The 13,438-nt window shown below is 54.6% G+C and overlaps 1 protein-coding gene across 1 annotated transcript; it reads right to left on the bottom strand.

Moving 5' to 3' along the window:
• Positions 1 to 252: 252 nt before the first annotated feature.
• On the bottom strand, positions 253 to 11,829 carry LOC148834142 (E3 ubiquitin-protein ligase TRIM39-like). Its single transcript, XM_088916701.1, has 7 exons — positions 11,522 to 11,829; positions 8,826 to 9,361; positions 7,284 to 7,379; positions 5,944 to 6,177; positions 4,230 to 4,377; positions 3,958 to 3,984; positions 253 to 3,046 (listed from the first exon to the last, which is right to left on the bottom strand). The coding sequence occupies exons 1-7, from the start codon at positions 11,532 to 11,534 to the stop codon at positions 2,502 to 2,504; spliced, it is 1,599 nt and encodes a 532-aa protein (XP_088772827.1). The 5' UTR covers positions 11,535 to 11,829; the 3' UTR covers positions 253 to 2,501.
• Between the last annotated feature and the right edge of the window lie 1,609 nt (positions 11,830 to 13,438).

The raw sequence follows: 13,438 nt of genomic DNA, 5'->3' as shown, positions 1-13,438 counted from the left end.
GCGAGTGATCTGCAAGCTGAAGTATCTCACCTGCACAACAGTGTCTGATCTCCAGAGCCTGGTCTCATCTGCAGAACGAGGTTTATTAGATATTCCAAACAACCATACATGAAGTGCTGTCGTGTAAAGGCTAGTCCAGGATTGGAAATTAACCCCCAGAAAAGCAGGCTTCCTCCCTGGTATTGTCACAGTGACACAGTGCGTAATATGTTTTACAATTGTCAAATCAGAATAAATATTTCCAAACAGCAGGGAATACATTTTAATGGATTCAAAATGATTATTTTAAACAGCCTGACAGTGGTCTTGTGACCAAAAGCACATTGGAAAAATCAACGATCAGACTAGAGTTATGCAAAAGTTCCAGAGAAAACTACATGTCCTCCATTTGGAACTTGAAACAACATGAAATAATTCAGTTTGTGAGTGAGTTTATTAAACTGTACTGATTTAAACCATAATCACTGAATCAGTTTCAACAACATGGCTGGGCAGTTTTTTCAAGACCACCTCATCACCCCTTTACAGAAAGCAGTGCTTCCCCAAGTCAGTGCTGAACGCCCTCCAGCAGAGGTCCTGCTTGCCTCTGACGTTGAAATAGTTCTCCAGGCTGTGGTCTTCACATTCCCTGCTGGTCCAGACTAAGGAGGCTCAGTTCCTTTAAGCCCACAGTGTACAACATTCCTTTAAGACCAGGAATTCACCGTTTGCCTTCTCTGAACTAATCCCAAAAGGCACGTTTTTACATCTTCCCTTACCAAAGAAGTTTAGCATTTTAATATATAGCAATTCCCTTCGGTTTAAATGCTACACCGCTCTCTATGTACAATACACTAAGATCATATGGACCTTTTTACTCCCATCCCACATTGTTTGGACCTTGACAAGAGTACACTTTGCAATAGTATGACATAAACTGCTAGCCTGCGGATTAGCAGCTGTAGGAGTATTGCTCATTCTTAAAGGTACGAGTGATTGATTGACTAACTGCTCTGTGGCTATGCAATCTGCCCTGCTGTGACCTCCTGAAGATCCTGCAAGACTCAGGAGCCTGTGGTTTTCTCCTGAAGGTGCTGGAAGACTCAGGAGCATGCTGTGACCTCCTGAAGGTCCTAGAAGACTCAGGAGCCTGCTGTGACCTCCTGAAGGTCCTGGAAGACTCAGGAGTCTGCTGTGACCTCCTGAAGGTCCTGGAAGACTCAGGAGTCTACTGTGACCTCCTGAAGGTCCTGGAAGACTCAGGAGCCTGCTGTGACTTCCTGAAGGTCCTGCAAGACTCAGGAGCCTGCTGTGACCTCCTGAAGGTCCTGGAAGACTCAGGAGTCTACTGTGACCTCCTGAAGGTCCTGCAAGACTCAGGAGCCTGCTGTGACCTCTTAAAGATCCTGGAAGACTCAGGAGCCAGCTGTGAAAGACTCGGGAGCCCGCTGTGACCTCCTAAAGGTCCTTAAACACTGGGGATCTTTGAGTTCTGATTTTCTCTCTAGTAAAAGCTTCATTTGTAAGCTAAAGATAATACTTGTTTTCTACGCGTAGCAGGCTCAGTCGGAATCTGGATTCAGCCTGAGCCTTCTGGTTACCGCTCAGCCCCAAAGCTACTAAAACACCCAGAATCCACAGGATCGGACTCACACGCCCAGTATCCTACAAGCACATCCTCAACGCGTCTAATTCTTCCAGTCCTCTTAGAACTGCGCTGCGTATCTCAACAAAAACGTACCCTCTCCGTTCACCGCGAGCAGCGGTGCCAGCAGCAGACGGGCTTGTGCGATCTCTGGTTTTGTCCCGGCTACAGCAGGTTCCCGACATGAAACCGGACGCCGGGCTCTTGCGCCTGGGGAGCTGCCCTGCGATATGAAGTCTGACCTGACTGGTCCCCCCCGGGGGCTGTGTGAGCGCTGCCCTGCGAGAGGGACGGGAGCGGAGATGGTGAGAGGGGCCGACTTCCTGCCCCCCTCGTTGGTACAGGGGCTGAAGATCGGGTAGAGCTTCTTCCCCTCCTCGTAATCCATGTACACCCCCACCTTGGGGGGCTCCTGGGGCAGCTGGAGGTTAACAGGGACAGCAGAATTTGCTGCATACGTCCCATCCGGAACGGTGGCTCTGTGGCTCAGGATCTGCGCCTGGGGCTGGAAGGTTGTCGGTTCGGATCCCGCGGCCGGCAGAGGAATCCTACTCCGTTGGGCCCCCGAGCGAGGCCCTTCACCCCAGCTGCTCCAGGGGTGCTGTATAAATGGCTGACCCTGGGCTCTGACCCCCAGCTTCTCTCCCTGTCTGTGTGTCTCATGGAGAGCAAGCTGGGGTCTGGGAAAAGACACATTCCTGATGCAAGAGATTGTACAGGGCCAATAAAGAGATCTGATCTGATCCCTCAGCCACACAGTCCAGAAACCGTCCTCAGGGCTCAGTGTGATGACAATACAACCAATCTAGAGCAAGTCAGTGAAGCCAAAAGACACAGCAGTTATTATACATGCTGCCCCTCCCACAGATATTGTGTGTCACTCAGGGGGACTGACAGGAGTGATGATCAGTGGGGCTGAGTTCCTGCCCCCCTCGTTGGTACAGGGGCTGAAGAACGGGTAGAGCTTCTCCCTGAAGGTGTCGTAAAAGGTGAACATGTGGGACCTGGCCTCCACGTTGTAGAAGGAGACCTGCCCCTCCTCGTAATCCACGTACACCCCCACCTTCCGGGGCTTCTGGGCCAGCCGGAGGGGGGTGGCGGGGTCGGTGCGGAAAACGTAGGTGTTCTGCCTCCTCAGACTCACGAACCAGTACCCGTTCGGCGGGCTGGCCTGGATCCTCCCCTTCCTGTCGGCGGACTCCCCGGCCACGCCCAGGTCCCAGTCGGTCTTGTCCCCCACCTCCACCTCCCAGTAGCGCCTCCCCGAGGCGAAGCCCTCAGCGCCCAGCACGCAGCCGGCACAGTCGAACCTCTGCGGGCCCCCGGGGGCCTCCCGCCGCCCCGGGCCCAGCCGCACCTGTCTCCTGTCCTCCGACAGGGCCAGGCGGGGGTGCGCGGTGTGGGGGTCCAGAGTCACTTCAGCTGCCGAGACAGGAACGGAGGCTTCCGTCAGAGGGCGCTGGCTTGCCGGGGGGGGGCTGAACGCAAAACGATCAGGTCCAGCGACTCATCGGGCCGAGGGCTCATTCCGCCCCAGAAGGGGAGGCATAGGAAAGGGTCACCCCAGCGATACCAGTGCCCTTTGTTACTGGGTGGGCTGGAACACTCAGGGTGATTTTTGCAGTAAGGCTTTAACTCACCAGTTATGCGTCCTCTGCACGACACACTTACAACTGAAATGCAAAGGGGAGCCTTTTCATTGCAAATAATGTTAAAGCCTCTACTCTTACTGACAGCGTCCTGGGATCTGGACTGACCAGCAGTCAGGACACCCCTACTCTTACTGACAGTGTCCTGGGATCTGGACTGACCAGCAGTCAGGACACCCCTACTCTTACTGACAGTGTCCTGGGATCTGTACTGACCAGCAGTCAGGACACCCCTACTCTTACTGACAGTGTCCTGGGATCTGGACTGACCAGCAGTCAGGACACCCCTACTCTTACTGACAGTGTCCTGGGATCTGGACTGACCAGCAGTCAGGACACCCCTACTCTTACTGACAGTGTCCTGGGATCTGGACTGACCAGCAGTCAGGACACCCCTACTCTTACTGATAGTGTCCTGGGATCTGTACTGACCAGCAGGGGACTGGAAATTCTGGCCCTGATAGAAGAGCGCCACCTACTGGCACACAATGTTCATGAGGTTAATTTTTAACAAGCAGAGAGACAGTGGTGCTGGCTCCTGCTGAATGCTAGATAAGACCTGAGCAATTAATGACATGGAGGGAACCTAGTGTGGACATGAGCAAAATAACAGATGAACCAGAATTAAGCTACACAGAACAGATCTCATGTGAACAACAGAAGAGCACAACATGTGTGTCTCACCCGCATAACGCTGCATCCTCTTCAGCTCTAAGAAAAAGACCAAGAGGTAAACCAATTAGCACCAATAACGACAACAGCACTTCCTGAGCCAAGCACTTCCAAAGGGCATGCACATTCTCAGGTCGCATGTGGATTCGGGGTACAAAAACAACCTGCTATGTTTCAGGAAAAGCCATTGAAAACTCAGTTTGAGTCAGTGCAGAGGAAAACGATGTATTTAGGAAACGCAGACAGGGCGAGAGGCTAATAGGCTGCAAGTCAGCCATACACACCGATTTCCGAGAGCTTCTGCACTTCCCCCTGGAAGACGTCCAGCAGGTGGGACACCGCTCTCCTCGTCGTGCCCAGGAAGTGGTCAGTGTGAACGGTGGTGTCGGTCCAGTCTTTCTCCTGCGGAAGGCAGCACAGGGACGGGAAACGCTGAAAGGAGAGGGGAGGGATTTGTCATGGAGCTGTTTCCCTGTTGTCGTCATTAAGAAGCGGTACCAACCGCTAACCGAGCCGGGGGATCACGCTGTACTGGCCTATGATCGCGGGGAGGTGGAGCAAGTGGTCCTGGGTTCTCTCGGTGACAGGGAACCCCCTGTGGCCTCTAGGTGCTGCAGTGAGGGACACCGATCGCCACTGATTCTGTGCTCCGGAGTGGCACCACTGCTTGTGACCTCTGACCTGTGACCTACGACCTACGACCTACGACCTTCAACTGAGAGACTGGGAGGCGAGCGGGGTGGGGAAGCCTGTCCGCACTTCCTCCTCCTGCTCTTCCCCCCCGGTGAGATCACAGGCTTCGCAGTGAGAGACACACAACCGGCCGCTCCAGATTGGACCAGGGATAACATACCAACCTCGCGACTGTAAGACTGCTGCGCTGACCAGGCCGAGCGCAGGGCTCCGGGGCAGTGGAGTGAACCCAAGCACAGGCAGAGACAGACGAACAGGCTGAGCATGCGGTCAGAGGAGCACAGTCCAAGGCCGCAGTCAAGCAACGAGCAAAGTTCAGAGCCGGGAAACAGGCAGCAGGGGCACAAAGGAAGATCAAGGGACAGAGTCAAGGAGGCAGTCCAGGAAGTCGAAGGGGGGGGCCCATCAAGGCCCAGGGGGGTCATTTTTCTTGACCATCCGACACTGGAAGTGGAGGTGATGTGGTCAGCATCACGCTCCGGCCGGCGTGTTACCCCCGGAAGGATTAACACCCGGTACTCATTTGGAAAGGAGGCTGGGTGGACCTGGGAGCCATCGGGGAGGAATTAGAGCAAGCTTCACTGCTCACACCTGCCTGGGATCGAACCCGGGACCTTCCGCTCAGGAGCTAGACGCCCTTGCCGTCTGAGCTCCCACGGCTCCTTCGGGAAGTCGAGGCACCGTGACAAAGGACAGGGGTGATCCAGGGAGGGTGTCCTGAGAAAGAGGAAAGCAGAGCAGGGAAATTCGACAAACTGACACAGGAGAAGAGGACGCAGGGACTGGTTCCAAAGCGGTAAGACTGAGCAGGGAGGTACTGCTGAGAGTGAGCGTAAACATCCTGCTGCTGAATGCAAGTGATGACTTAACCACGCGCAGGTGGGATCGATCTCCTGCCTGATCACGTCTTCACCGCAGTTGGCCGATGGCTGGATTGAGTTGATCGAGTTGGGACCGGACCAGTTGCTGTGAGGCTGCAAGAGCGCTACCCGGGTGTGACAGCGTCGTGTGAAATGACCACGGGAAAGGTCAGACTGCTTCACAGTCCCGGAGTGAGATCTGAAAGGGGCCCATTAAGGCTCCTCTAACCTCCCATCGCATCAATTTTCGATGCTGGGGACATGCCTTTCCACACATCAGCCACTTTGTATACGCACTCTCCCTTGTGCAGAGATGAGTTCAGTCTGGGGATCGGTGCTTCCTGTGGCCTGTGGGAAATCTCACTGTCATCCTACGTTGCAGTGTGTAGCTGTTGATGTTTCTCAGTGAAAGTGCTTTTTGCCTCTCGGCACTCTGACAGCTGACCTGGAGGAAGTGGAGGTAGTCCTCAGTGTGGGAGAACTGCTCCAGCTCTGTGCTTCTCCTCTGTAGCGCAGCGATTTCCTGCTCCAGCTTCTTAATGAGCCCCTCAGCCCTTCTCTCTGCCATTTTTTGCTTCTGCTCGAACACCTCAATGAGCTGAGCCTGGGTTCTCTCCAGGGCGCGCAGCAGAGCAGAGAAGACCTGCAGGCTGTCCTCTGCCTCCCTCTGTGTGGAGGCCTGACGGGACAAGAAGTGAGACAAGGAAGATGGGATGAATGAGAAATTAGCATGTGATGCAGCAATCTCTGCAGCAGTGTGGAAGAGTGGTCAGGGATCCTGCCTGGAAGGTTGTAGTTTCAAATCCTGGTGTGGGGCACAGAGTTAAACACTTCACTCATATTGCTCTGGTAGATAGCACAGATAACTTCACATGTGATTCAGATGAAATCACAAAAAGCAAAGACAGATTTAAGTCCATTTGGATTAAAGTGTTTAATAAAAAGAAATGTCTGTACCAGTATATGCCATTTTACTGGTAAAACAAGATCAGAGGCCCCAGCACTCTCAGAAAGACTGACACTCAGAAAGACTGACAGGACTCACTGTGTCTCAGAGAGAGAAGTGATTCCAGCACTGAGCCCTGCAGTACCCCACTCAGAAAGACTGACAGGACTCACTGTATCCCAGAGAGAGAAGTGACTCCAGCACTGAGCCCTGCAGTACCCCACTCAGAAAGACTGACAGGACTCACTGTGTCTCAGAGAGAGCAGTGACCCCAGCACTGAGCCCTGCAGTACCCCACTCAGAAAGACTGACAGGACTCACTGTATCTCAGAGAGAGAAGTGACCCCAGCACTGAGCCCTGCAGTACCCCACTCAGAAAGACTGACAGGACTCACTGTATCTCCGAGAGAGCAGTGACCCCAGCACTGAGCCCTGCAGTACCCCACTCAGAAGGAATGACAGGACTCACTGTGTCTCAGAGAGAGCAGCGGCCCCAGCACTGAGCCCTGCAGTACCCCACTCAGAAAGACTGACAGGACTCACTGTATCTCAGAGATAGAAGTGACTCCAGCACTGAGCCCTGCAGTACCCCACTCAGAAAGACTGACAGGACTCACTGTGTCTCAGAGAGAGCAGTGACCCCAGCACTGAACCCTGCAGTACCCCATTCACAAAGACTGACAGGACTCACTGTGTCTCAGAGAAAGCAGTGACCCCAGCACTGAGCCCTGCAGTACCCCACTCAGAAGGAATGACAGGACTCACTGTGTCTCAGAGAGAGCAGTGACCCCAGCACTGAGCCCTGCAGTACCCCACTCAGAAAGACTGACAGGACTCACTTTGCTGAGCTCCACTGCCTGTTTGATCTCCTCCACCTTCTTCAGTCTCTCCTGGATCATCTGTTGTACCGCTGCCTCAGTCTTCCTCAGCTCAGTCTGTTGACAAAACAAGGGAACAGGTCACTGTTTTTTTCCCAGTGACAAACCTAGACAAAATTCTATAGATAAATATTCCTCCACAGTATTTGTAGAAGAAGATCTACAACTATCAATGAGCAACAGTTGTATTTTTGCAAGTGATGATAGTATAGCTGTGGCAAAAAAAAAAATCTACAAATACCTTATTTCTTTGTAGTAATACAAAATGAACATACTGAAATATATAGCATGATAAACTTAACTGTCATAGTATTAAGAATATGTAACACTTAAAAGGAATGTCCCATTCTCACAAAGGACTGGAAAGTGGTCTTTGTGTTATGAACGTGAAAGAAGAGTGATGTCAGCAACATCAAAAATGAAGGCAGCAGAAGACCTGGCTAATGTTCCGATTCAGACAGCCTCAATAGTTTAGAGTTTCCAGATCCTCATTGCTCACGTGTGGGATGTTCCAGAACATCACATTTCAGTTCACTGCATCCCTCATTCTCACGCACAACTGTGGGGCAATTCACTGGAATCCACTTACAACAGTAGGGCAGTTTACTTCTTATTCTTACACACTACAGCCTGCTCACAACTGAGGGGCAATTCATCGAAACCCACCCACAACTCTGGGGTAGTTCACTGCAATCCACTCACAGCTGTGGAGCAATTCACTACAACGTTCTCTCACACAACTGTGGGGCAGTTCACTATAGCCCTCATTCTCACACACAACTGTGGGACAGTTCACTACAGCCCTCATTCTCACACACAACTATGGGGCACTTCACTACAGCCCTCATTCTCACACACAACTGTGGGACAGTTCACTGCAGCCCTCATTCTCACACACAACTGTGGGGCACTTCACTACAGCCCTCATTCTTTCTCACAACTGTGGGGCAGTTCTCTATAACCCTCATTCTCACACACAACTGGAGAGCACTTCACTACAACACACTCACAACTGTGGGGCAGTTCACTATAGCCCTCATCCTCATACACAACTGTGGGGCAGTTCACTAAAGCCTCATTCTCACTCACAACTGTGGGGCAGTTCACTACAGCTCTCATTCTCACACACAACTGTGGGGCAGTTCACTACAGCCCACTCACAAATGTAAGGCAGTTCACTACAGCCCTTATTCTCACTCACAACTATGGGGCAGTTCACTACAGCCCCCATTCTCACACACAACTGTGGGGCAGTTCACTACAGCCCCCATTCTCACACACAACTGTGGGGCAGTTCACTACAGCCCCCATTCTCACACACAACTGTGGGAAAGTTCACTACAGCCCTCATTCTCACACACAACTGTGGGGCACTTCACTGCAGCTCACTCACAACTGTGGGGCAGTTCACTACAGCCCTCATTCTCACACACAATTGTGTGGGGCAGTTCACTACAGCCCACTCACAACTGTGGGGCAGTTCACTACTGCCCACACTCCCACCTCCTTAGCTGTGCACTCTGTCTCCAGGGGGATGACGCTGTGCCTCCTGTGGTCAGTCTTGGCGCACAGGGCACAGATGCAGGCCTGGTCGGTCCTGCAGAACAGCTCCAGGAGCTGGCGATGCCTCCCGCACCTCCTCCTCCGCAGGAAGTCGGTGGGGTCAGCCAGGCTGTGCTCCTTCAGAGCGGGCTCCCGGAGGTGAGGCTGGAGGTGCGTCTCGCAGTACGAGGCCAGGCAGGTGAGGCAGGACCTCACCGCCCGCAGCTGCCCCCCGGCGCACACGTCGCAGGGCGCGCCCGCCCAGGCCCCGCGGACCCGCTCGGCGATCTCCTTCAGCGTGGTGTTCACGGCCAGCTCGGGCGGGCCGGCGAAGGCCTCCCCGCACTGCGGGCACCGGGGCGCGGCTGTGCCCCCCCAGTGCCCGCCGATGCAGGCGGCGCAGAAGTTGTGCCCGCAGGGGGTGGACACGGGGTCGGCGAGCAGGTCCAGGCAGATGAGACATCGGAGCGCCTCTTCAGACAGCAGGGCGGCCCTGGCTGAGAGGACAGTGAGGGGTGAGACAGCAGGGAGATACCACCCCCCCCCTGCGCCGCAGCCCCCTCTCCACAGACGTCCTCTCTAACCCAGGACACGCGGGGAAGAGCACGTTCCGAACCTGCAGGCCAAGTAATGGCTGCTTTTGGGATTCGGGGAAGAAGGTGAGCAGCGCTGGGGCCCTGGGTTCTGTTCCTGGGGTGCTGTCTGTGTGGAGTTTGCATGTTCTCCCTGTGTTTGCATGGGGTTTCCTCCCACAGCCCAAAGACATGCTGTTGAGAAAATCGGTATGTCTGTGTGCGCGCCCCACGAAGGGAGCAGTTAGAAAATGGACAGCTGGGTAGGGTACAGATAAGGGGTGAGTGCTCAGAGTGGGGTGGTGTAATTAGTGGAGTGCCTCACAGTGTGGAGTCTGCGTGCCCTCTCTGGATTTTCACCACCTTACCCAAAGAGCAGGATGAACCTGGCAGGACATCCTAACCCCTCCTGTGGTTCCTTTCAGCCTGGTCTTGCATTCAAGAAGGACAGACGTTGGGCAAGGCGCAGGAAATTCACGACTGCAAGGCCACAGGCTTTTAAAACCGTGTAATTCAAGGTTGTAAGGTTTGTGACAATTAAGAAAACCGCTAATGAAAGCTGATGGAGACAGAGACGGCCCAGAGCCATGCCCTGGCCTGTTAGTGTCGTCCATTTGCCAACTCAGGAGCTCGAAACGCTTGTCCCTTCCGCACAACGGCCAACAATACTTCTTCCCGACAGCGCGTTCTAATCCCAGAATCCCTGGGAGACCGGCCAGGGCTCTACATGGCCTCGCCAAACAGCCCAGGCCGCGGCGCAGCTCGCGATACCCCTGCAGGCCGCCGGCAGCGCGACAAGGGGGCGTCCTCCTCGGGCGACGCCCCCTCTTTCCGAGCAGGAATGCGGCCGGACAGGCTGTCCCGGGACACGCGGTTTTTATCCTAAGAGCGGCTTGCGCAACGGAGCGGAGGGCTGTCTCTTGCGCCGCTGTGAGAGAGTTCCACGCTGAGAAGCAGAAAGTAAAAGTGTGTCTGGGCTGTTGAGAGTTCTTCAGCTGGGAGGGGCTGAGGGAGGAGCTGTGAAGATGCAAAGATATGAAAGATCTGCTCTGTCTCAGCACAGCCTGTGAGCCCTGTCCCTTCCTGAGCTCCCACTGTCCCTGTCAGTCTCTCCTGAGCCCCGTCTCTCCCTGAGCTCCCACTGTCCCTGTCAGTCTCTCCTGAGCCCCGTCTCTCCCTGAGCTCCCACTGTCCCTGTCGGTCTCTCCTGAGCCCCGTCTCTCCCTGAGCTCCCACAGTCCCTGTCGGTTTCCTCCCCTGAGCCCTGTCCCTCCCTGAGCTCCCACTGTCCCTGTCAGTCCCCTCTCCTGAGCCCTGTCCCCCCCTGAGCTCCCACTGTCCCTGTCCGTCTCCTCTCCTGAGCCCTGTCCCTCCCTGAGCTCCCACTGTCCCTGTCGGTCTCCTCTCCTGAGCCCTGTCCCTCCCTGAGCTCCCACTGTCCCTGTCCTTCTCCTCTCCCGAGCCCTGTCCCTCCCTGAGCTCCCACTGTCACTGTGGGTCTCCTCTCCTGAGCCCTGTCCCTCCCTGAGCTCCCACTGTCCCTGTCAGTCTCTCCTGAGCCCCGTCTCTCCCTGAGCTCCCACTGTCCCTGTCGGTCTCCTCTCCTGAGCCCTGTCCCTCCCTGAGCTCCCACTGTCCCTGTCGGTCTCCTCTCCTGAGCCCTGTCCCTCCCTGAGCTCCCACTGTCCCTGTCGGTCTCCTCTCCTGAGCCCTGTCCCTCCCTGCTGTCCCGGTCCGTCTCCTCTCCTGAGCCCCGTCTCTCCCTGAGCTCCCACTGTCCCTGTCGGTCTCCTCTCCTGAGCCCAGTCCCCCCCTGAGCTCCCACTGCCCCTGTCGGTCTCTCCTGAGCCCTGTCCCCCCCTGAGCTCCCACTGTCCCTGTCGGTCTCTCCTGAGCCCTGTCCCTCCCTGAGCTCCCACTGTCCCTGTCGGTCTCTCCTGATCCCTGTCCCTCCCTGAGCTCCCACTGTCCCTGTCCGTCTCCTCTCCTGAGCCCTGTCCCCCCCTGAGCTCCCTGCTGTCCCTGTCAGTCTCTCCTGAGCCCTGTCCCTCCCTGAGCTCCCACTGTCCCTGTCGGTCTCCTCACCTGAGCTCTCCATGTTGACACAGCTCCAGTCAGCAGTGAGGGTGTCCAGCAGTACAGCCTGGTCAGCAGTGAGGGTGTCCAGCAGTATAGTGTAGTCAGCAGTGAGGGTGTCCAGCAGTACAGCCTGGTCAGCTGTGAGGGTGTCCAGCAGTACAGTGTAGTCAGCAGTGAGGGTGTCCAGCAGTATAGTGTAGTCAGCAGTGAGGGTGTCCAGCAGTACCGCCTGCTCAGCGGTGCAGCTACAGTGTGTTCTCTGCCGGCTCTGTGGCAGAGGAGCTCGCTCATCTGTGCGCTGGGCTCCGCCCTGTGCTCCTGAAGGGCCAGGAGGAAGCGGCTCTTCCCCGAGGCAGCGGGGGGCAGGGCTCTGGAGACGAGCGCCCCGCGGAGAGGCCAGAAACCAATCCTGCAGCTGGATCCAGACTCGCCTTCGAATACGAGCATGCCGCAGGTCACAGGCCAGAGGATTGGCCTGCCTGGAAGTGAGAAGCTAACTCAACCGGCCTTCTGTTAGAAGAAGCCAGGGCAGCAGCTTCAGCAATGCAGTAGGACAACTTGTTCCACCCTCCTACTGCTCTCTGCGTAAAGAACTGCCTATTCTTCTCAGTGTTAAATGCTCTTCCTCCTAGCCTGTTTTATTTGGTGCCTAATAACAGACATTTGCTACCTGTCATAACATTGATACCTTAGTTGTTTGGTTATAAGAGATAAGATAAGATCACTTTATTAGCCTTATACAATCTCTTGTATTAGGAATGTGTCTTTTCACAGACCCCAGCTTGCTCTCCATGAGACACACAGACAGGGAGAGAATCTTGGGGTCAGAGCGCAGGGTCAGCCATTTATACAGCACCCCTGGAGCAGCTGGGGTGAAGGGCCTCACTCAGGGGCCCAATAGAGTAGGATTCCTCTGCCGCCTGTGGGATTTGAACCGGCAACCTTCCAACCACAGGCGCAGATCCTGAGCCACAGAGCCAGCGCTCTGCCCCATACATAGATATATCACATACAGATCCCCACATGGTATCCGTGCAGACACGTACGAGACCCTTCTTCTTGTGGTGTAAATCAGTGACCATCGTTAAACAATTAATGACTAAATGAACCTAATTCCCTCGCATGCCGTCTTGTTATTTTGCGGCTTGTTTGGTACCGAGCTTCATCTGGGCTCGGCCCCTGCAGCGCTGCCCTCTGGCGTCGGAGGCGGGCACGGCAGGGCTAGGATCTCTAGGGCTGGGCGTGGGATCGCAGCTCCTGGAGGAGCCGGCCGGGGAGCCCGGTCCTGCCCGCCGAGTTGTGCTGCATTCCGCGGCTTCCTATCGTTAGCTACCGTAAGCGCTCAGCTTTCACTGGCATTTCCGCATAACAAACCCCCCTTTTTTTTTTTAAGAAACCGACTTACACCAGCGAGTACGACCCAGGGGTGAAGATGAACTCAAAAGGTGCCGAACCTGCACTTACGCGGAGACACGACATGAGACAGACGAACGCTTGATAAGATAGATAGATAAGACTTTATTGATCCCGAAGGGAAACAATAACGTCTTATAAACAGTTCATAGTGATATTTTAAATTGTTTGGCCTCGGGACATTCACATATCTGGCTGATGTCCTGATTTTGATATTCGGTATTTTTATGTACAGTAATTGTCGAGGTGTCTGATGTATTTCATCGATATAAAACCCTCATTGCTGAGCAGCTCGCACCCGCGTCCGTCGGAAGCAGATCCACTCTGCCCGGATGTTGCGCAACCGGGAAAAGCGCGTTTCCGGCGTTCTTCCGGCAACATGGGCGAGAGCACGACGCGCTTCTTGTTTTTAAAAATTTGTATTAATAATAATAATTAATTACACTTATATAGCGCTTTTCTGTACACTCCACTCAAAGCTCTTTACAGGTAATGGGACTCCCCTCCACC

This window comes from Atractosteus spatula, chromosome 5 (genome assembly GCF_055471065.1).
Source record: "Atractosteus spatula isolate fAtrSpa1 chromosome 5, fAtrSpa1.hap1, whole genome shotgun sequence".
Taxonomy (NCBI): domain Eukaryota; kingdom Metazoa; phylum Chordata; class Actinopteri; order Semionotiformes; family Lepisosteidae; genus Atractosteus; species Atractosteus spatula.
Note: the sequence above shows the minus strand (reverse complement) of the source record. Positions and strands in the feature narration are given on the sequence as shown.

Bases quoted from the DNA above. Each gene is read 5' to 3' on its own strand.
- LOC148834142 (XM_088916701.1), bottom strand. The intron at 3,985-4,229 runs GTGTGTATGGCT...TCTTTTTCTTAG, and splicing joins GCAGAAGCTCTCGGAAATCG to AGCTGAAGAGGATGCAGCGT. The intron at 3,047-3,957 runs GTGAGACACACA...CTGTCTCGGCAG, and splicing joins GAGGATGCAGCGTTATGCGG to CTGAAGTGACTCTGGACCCC.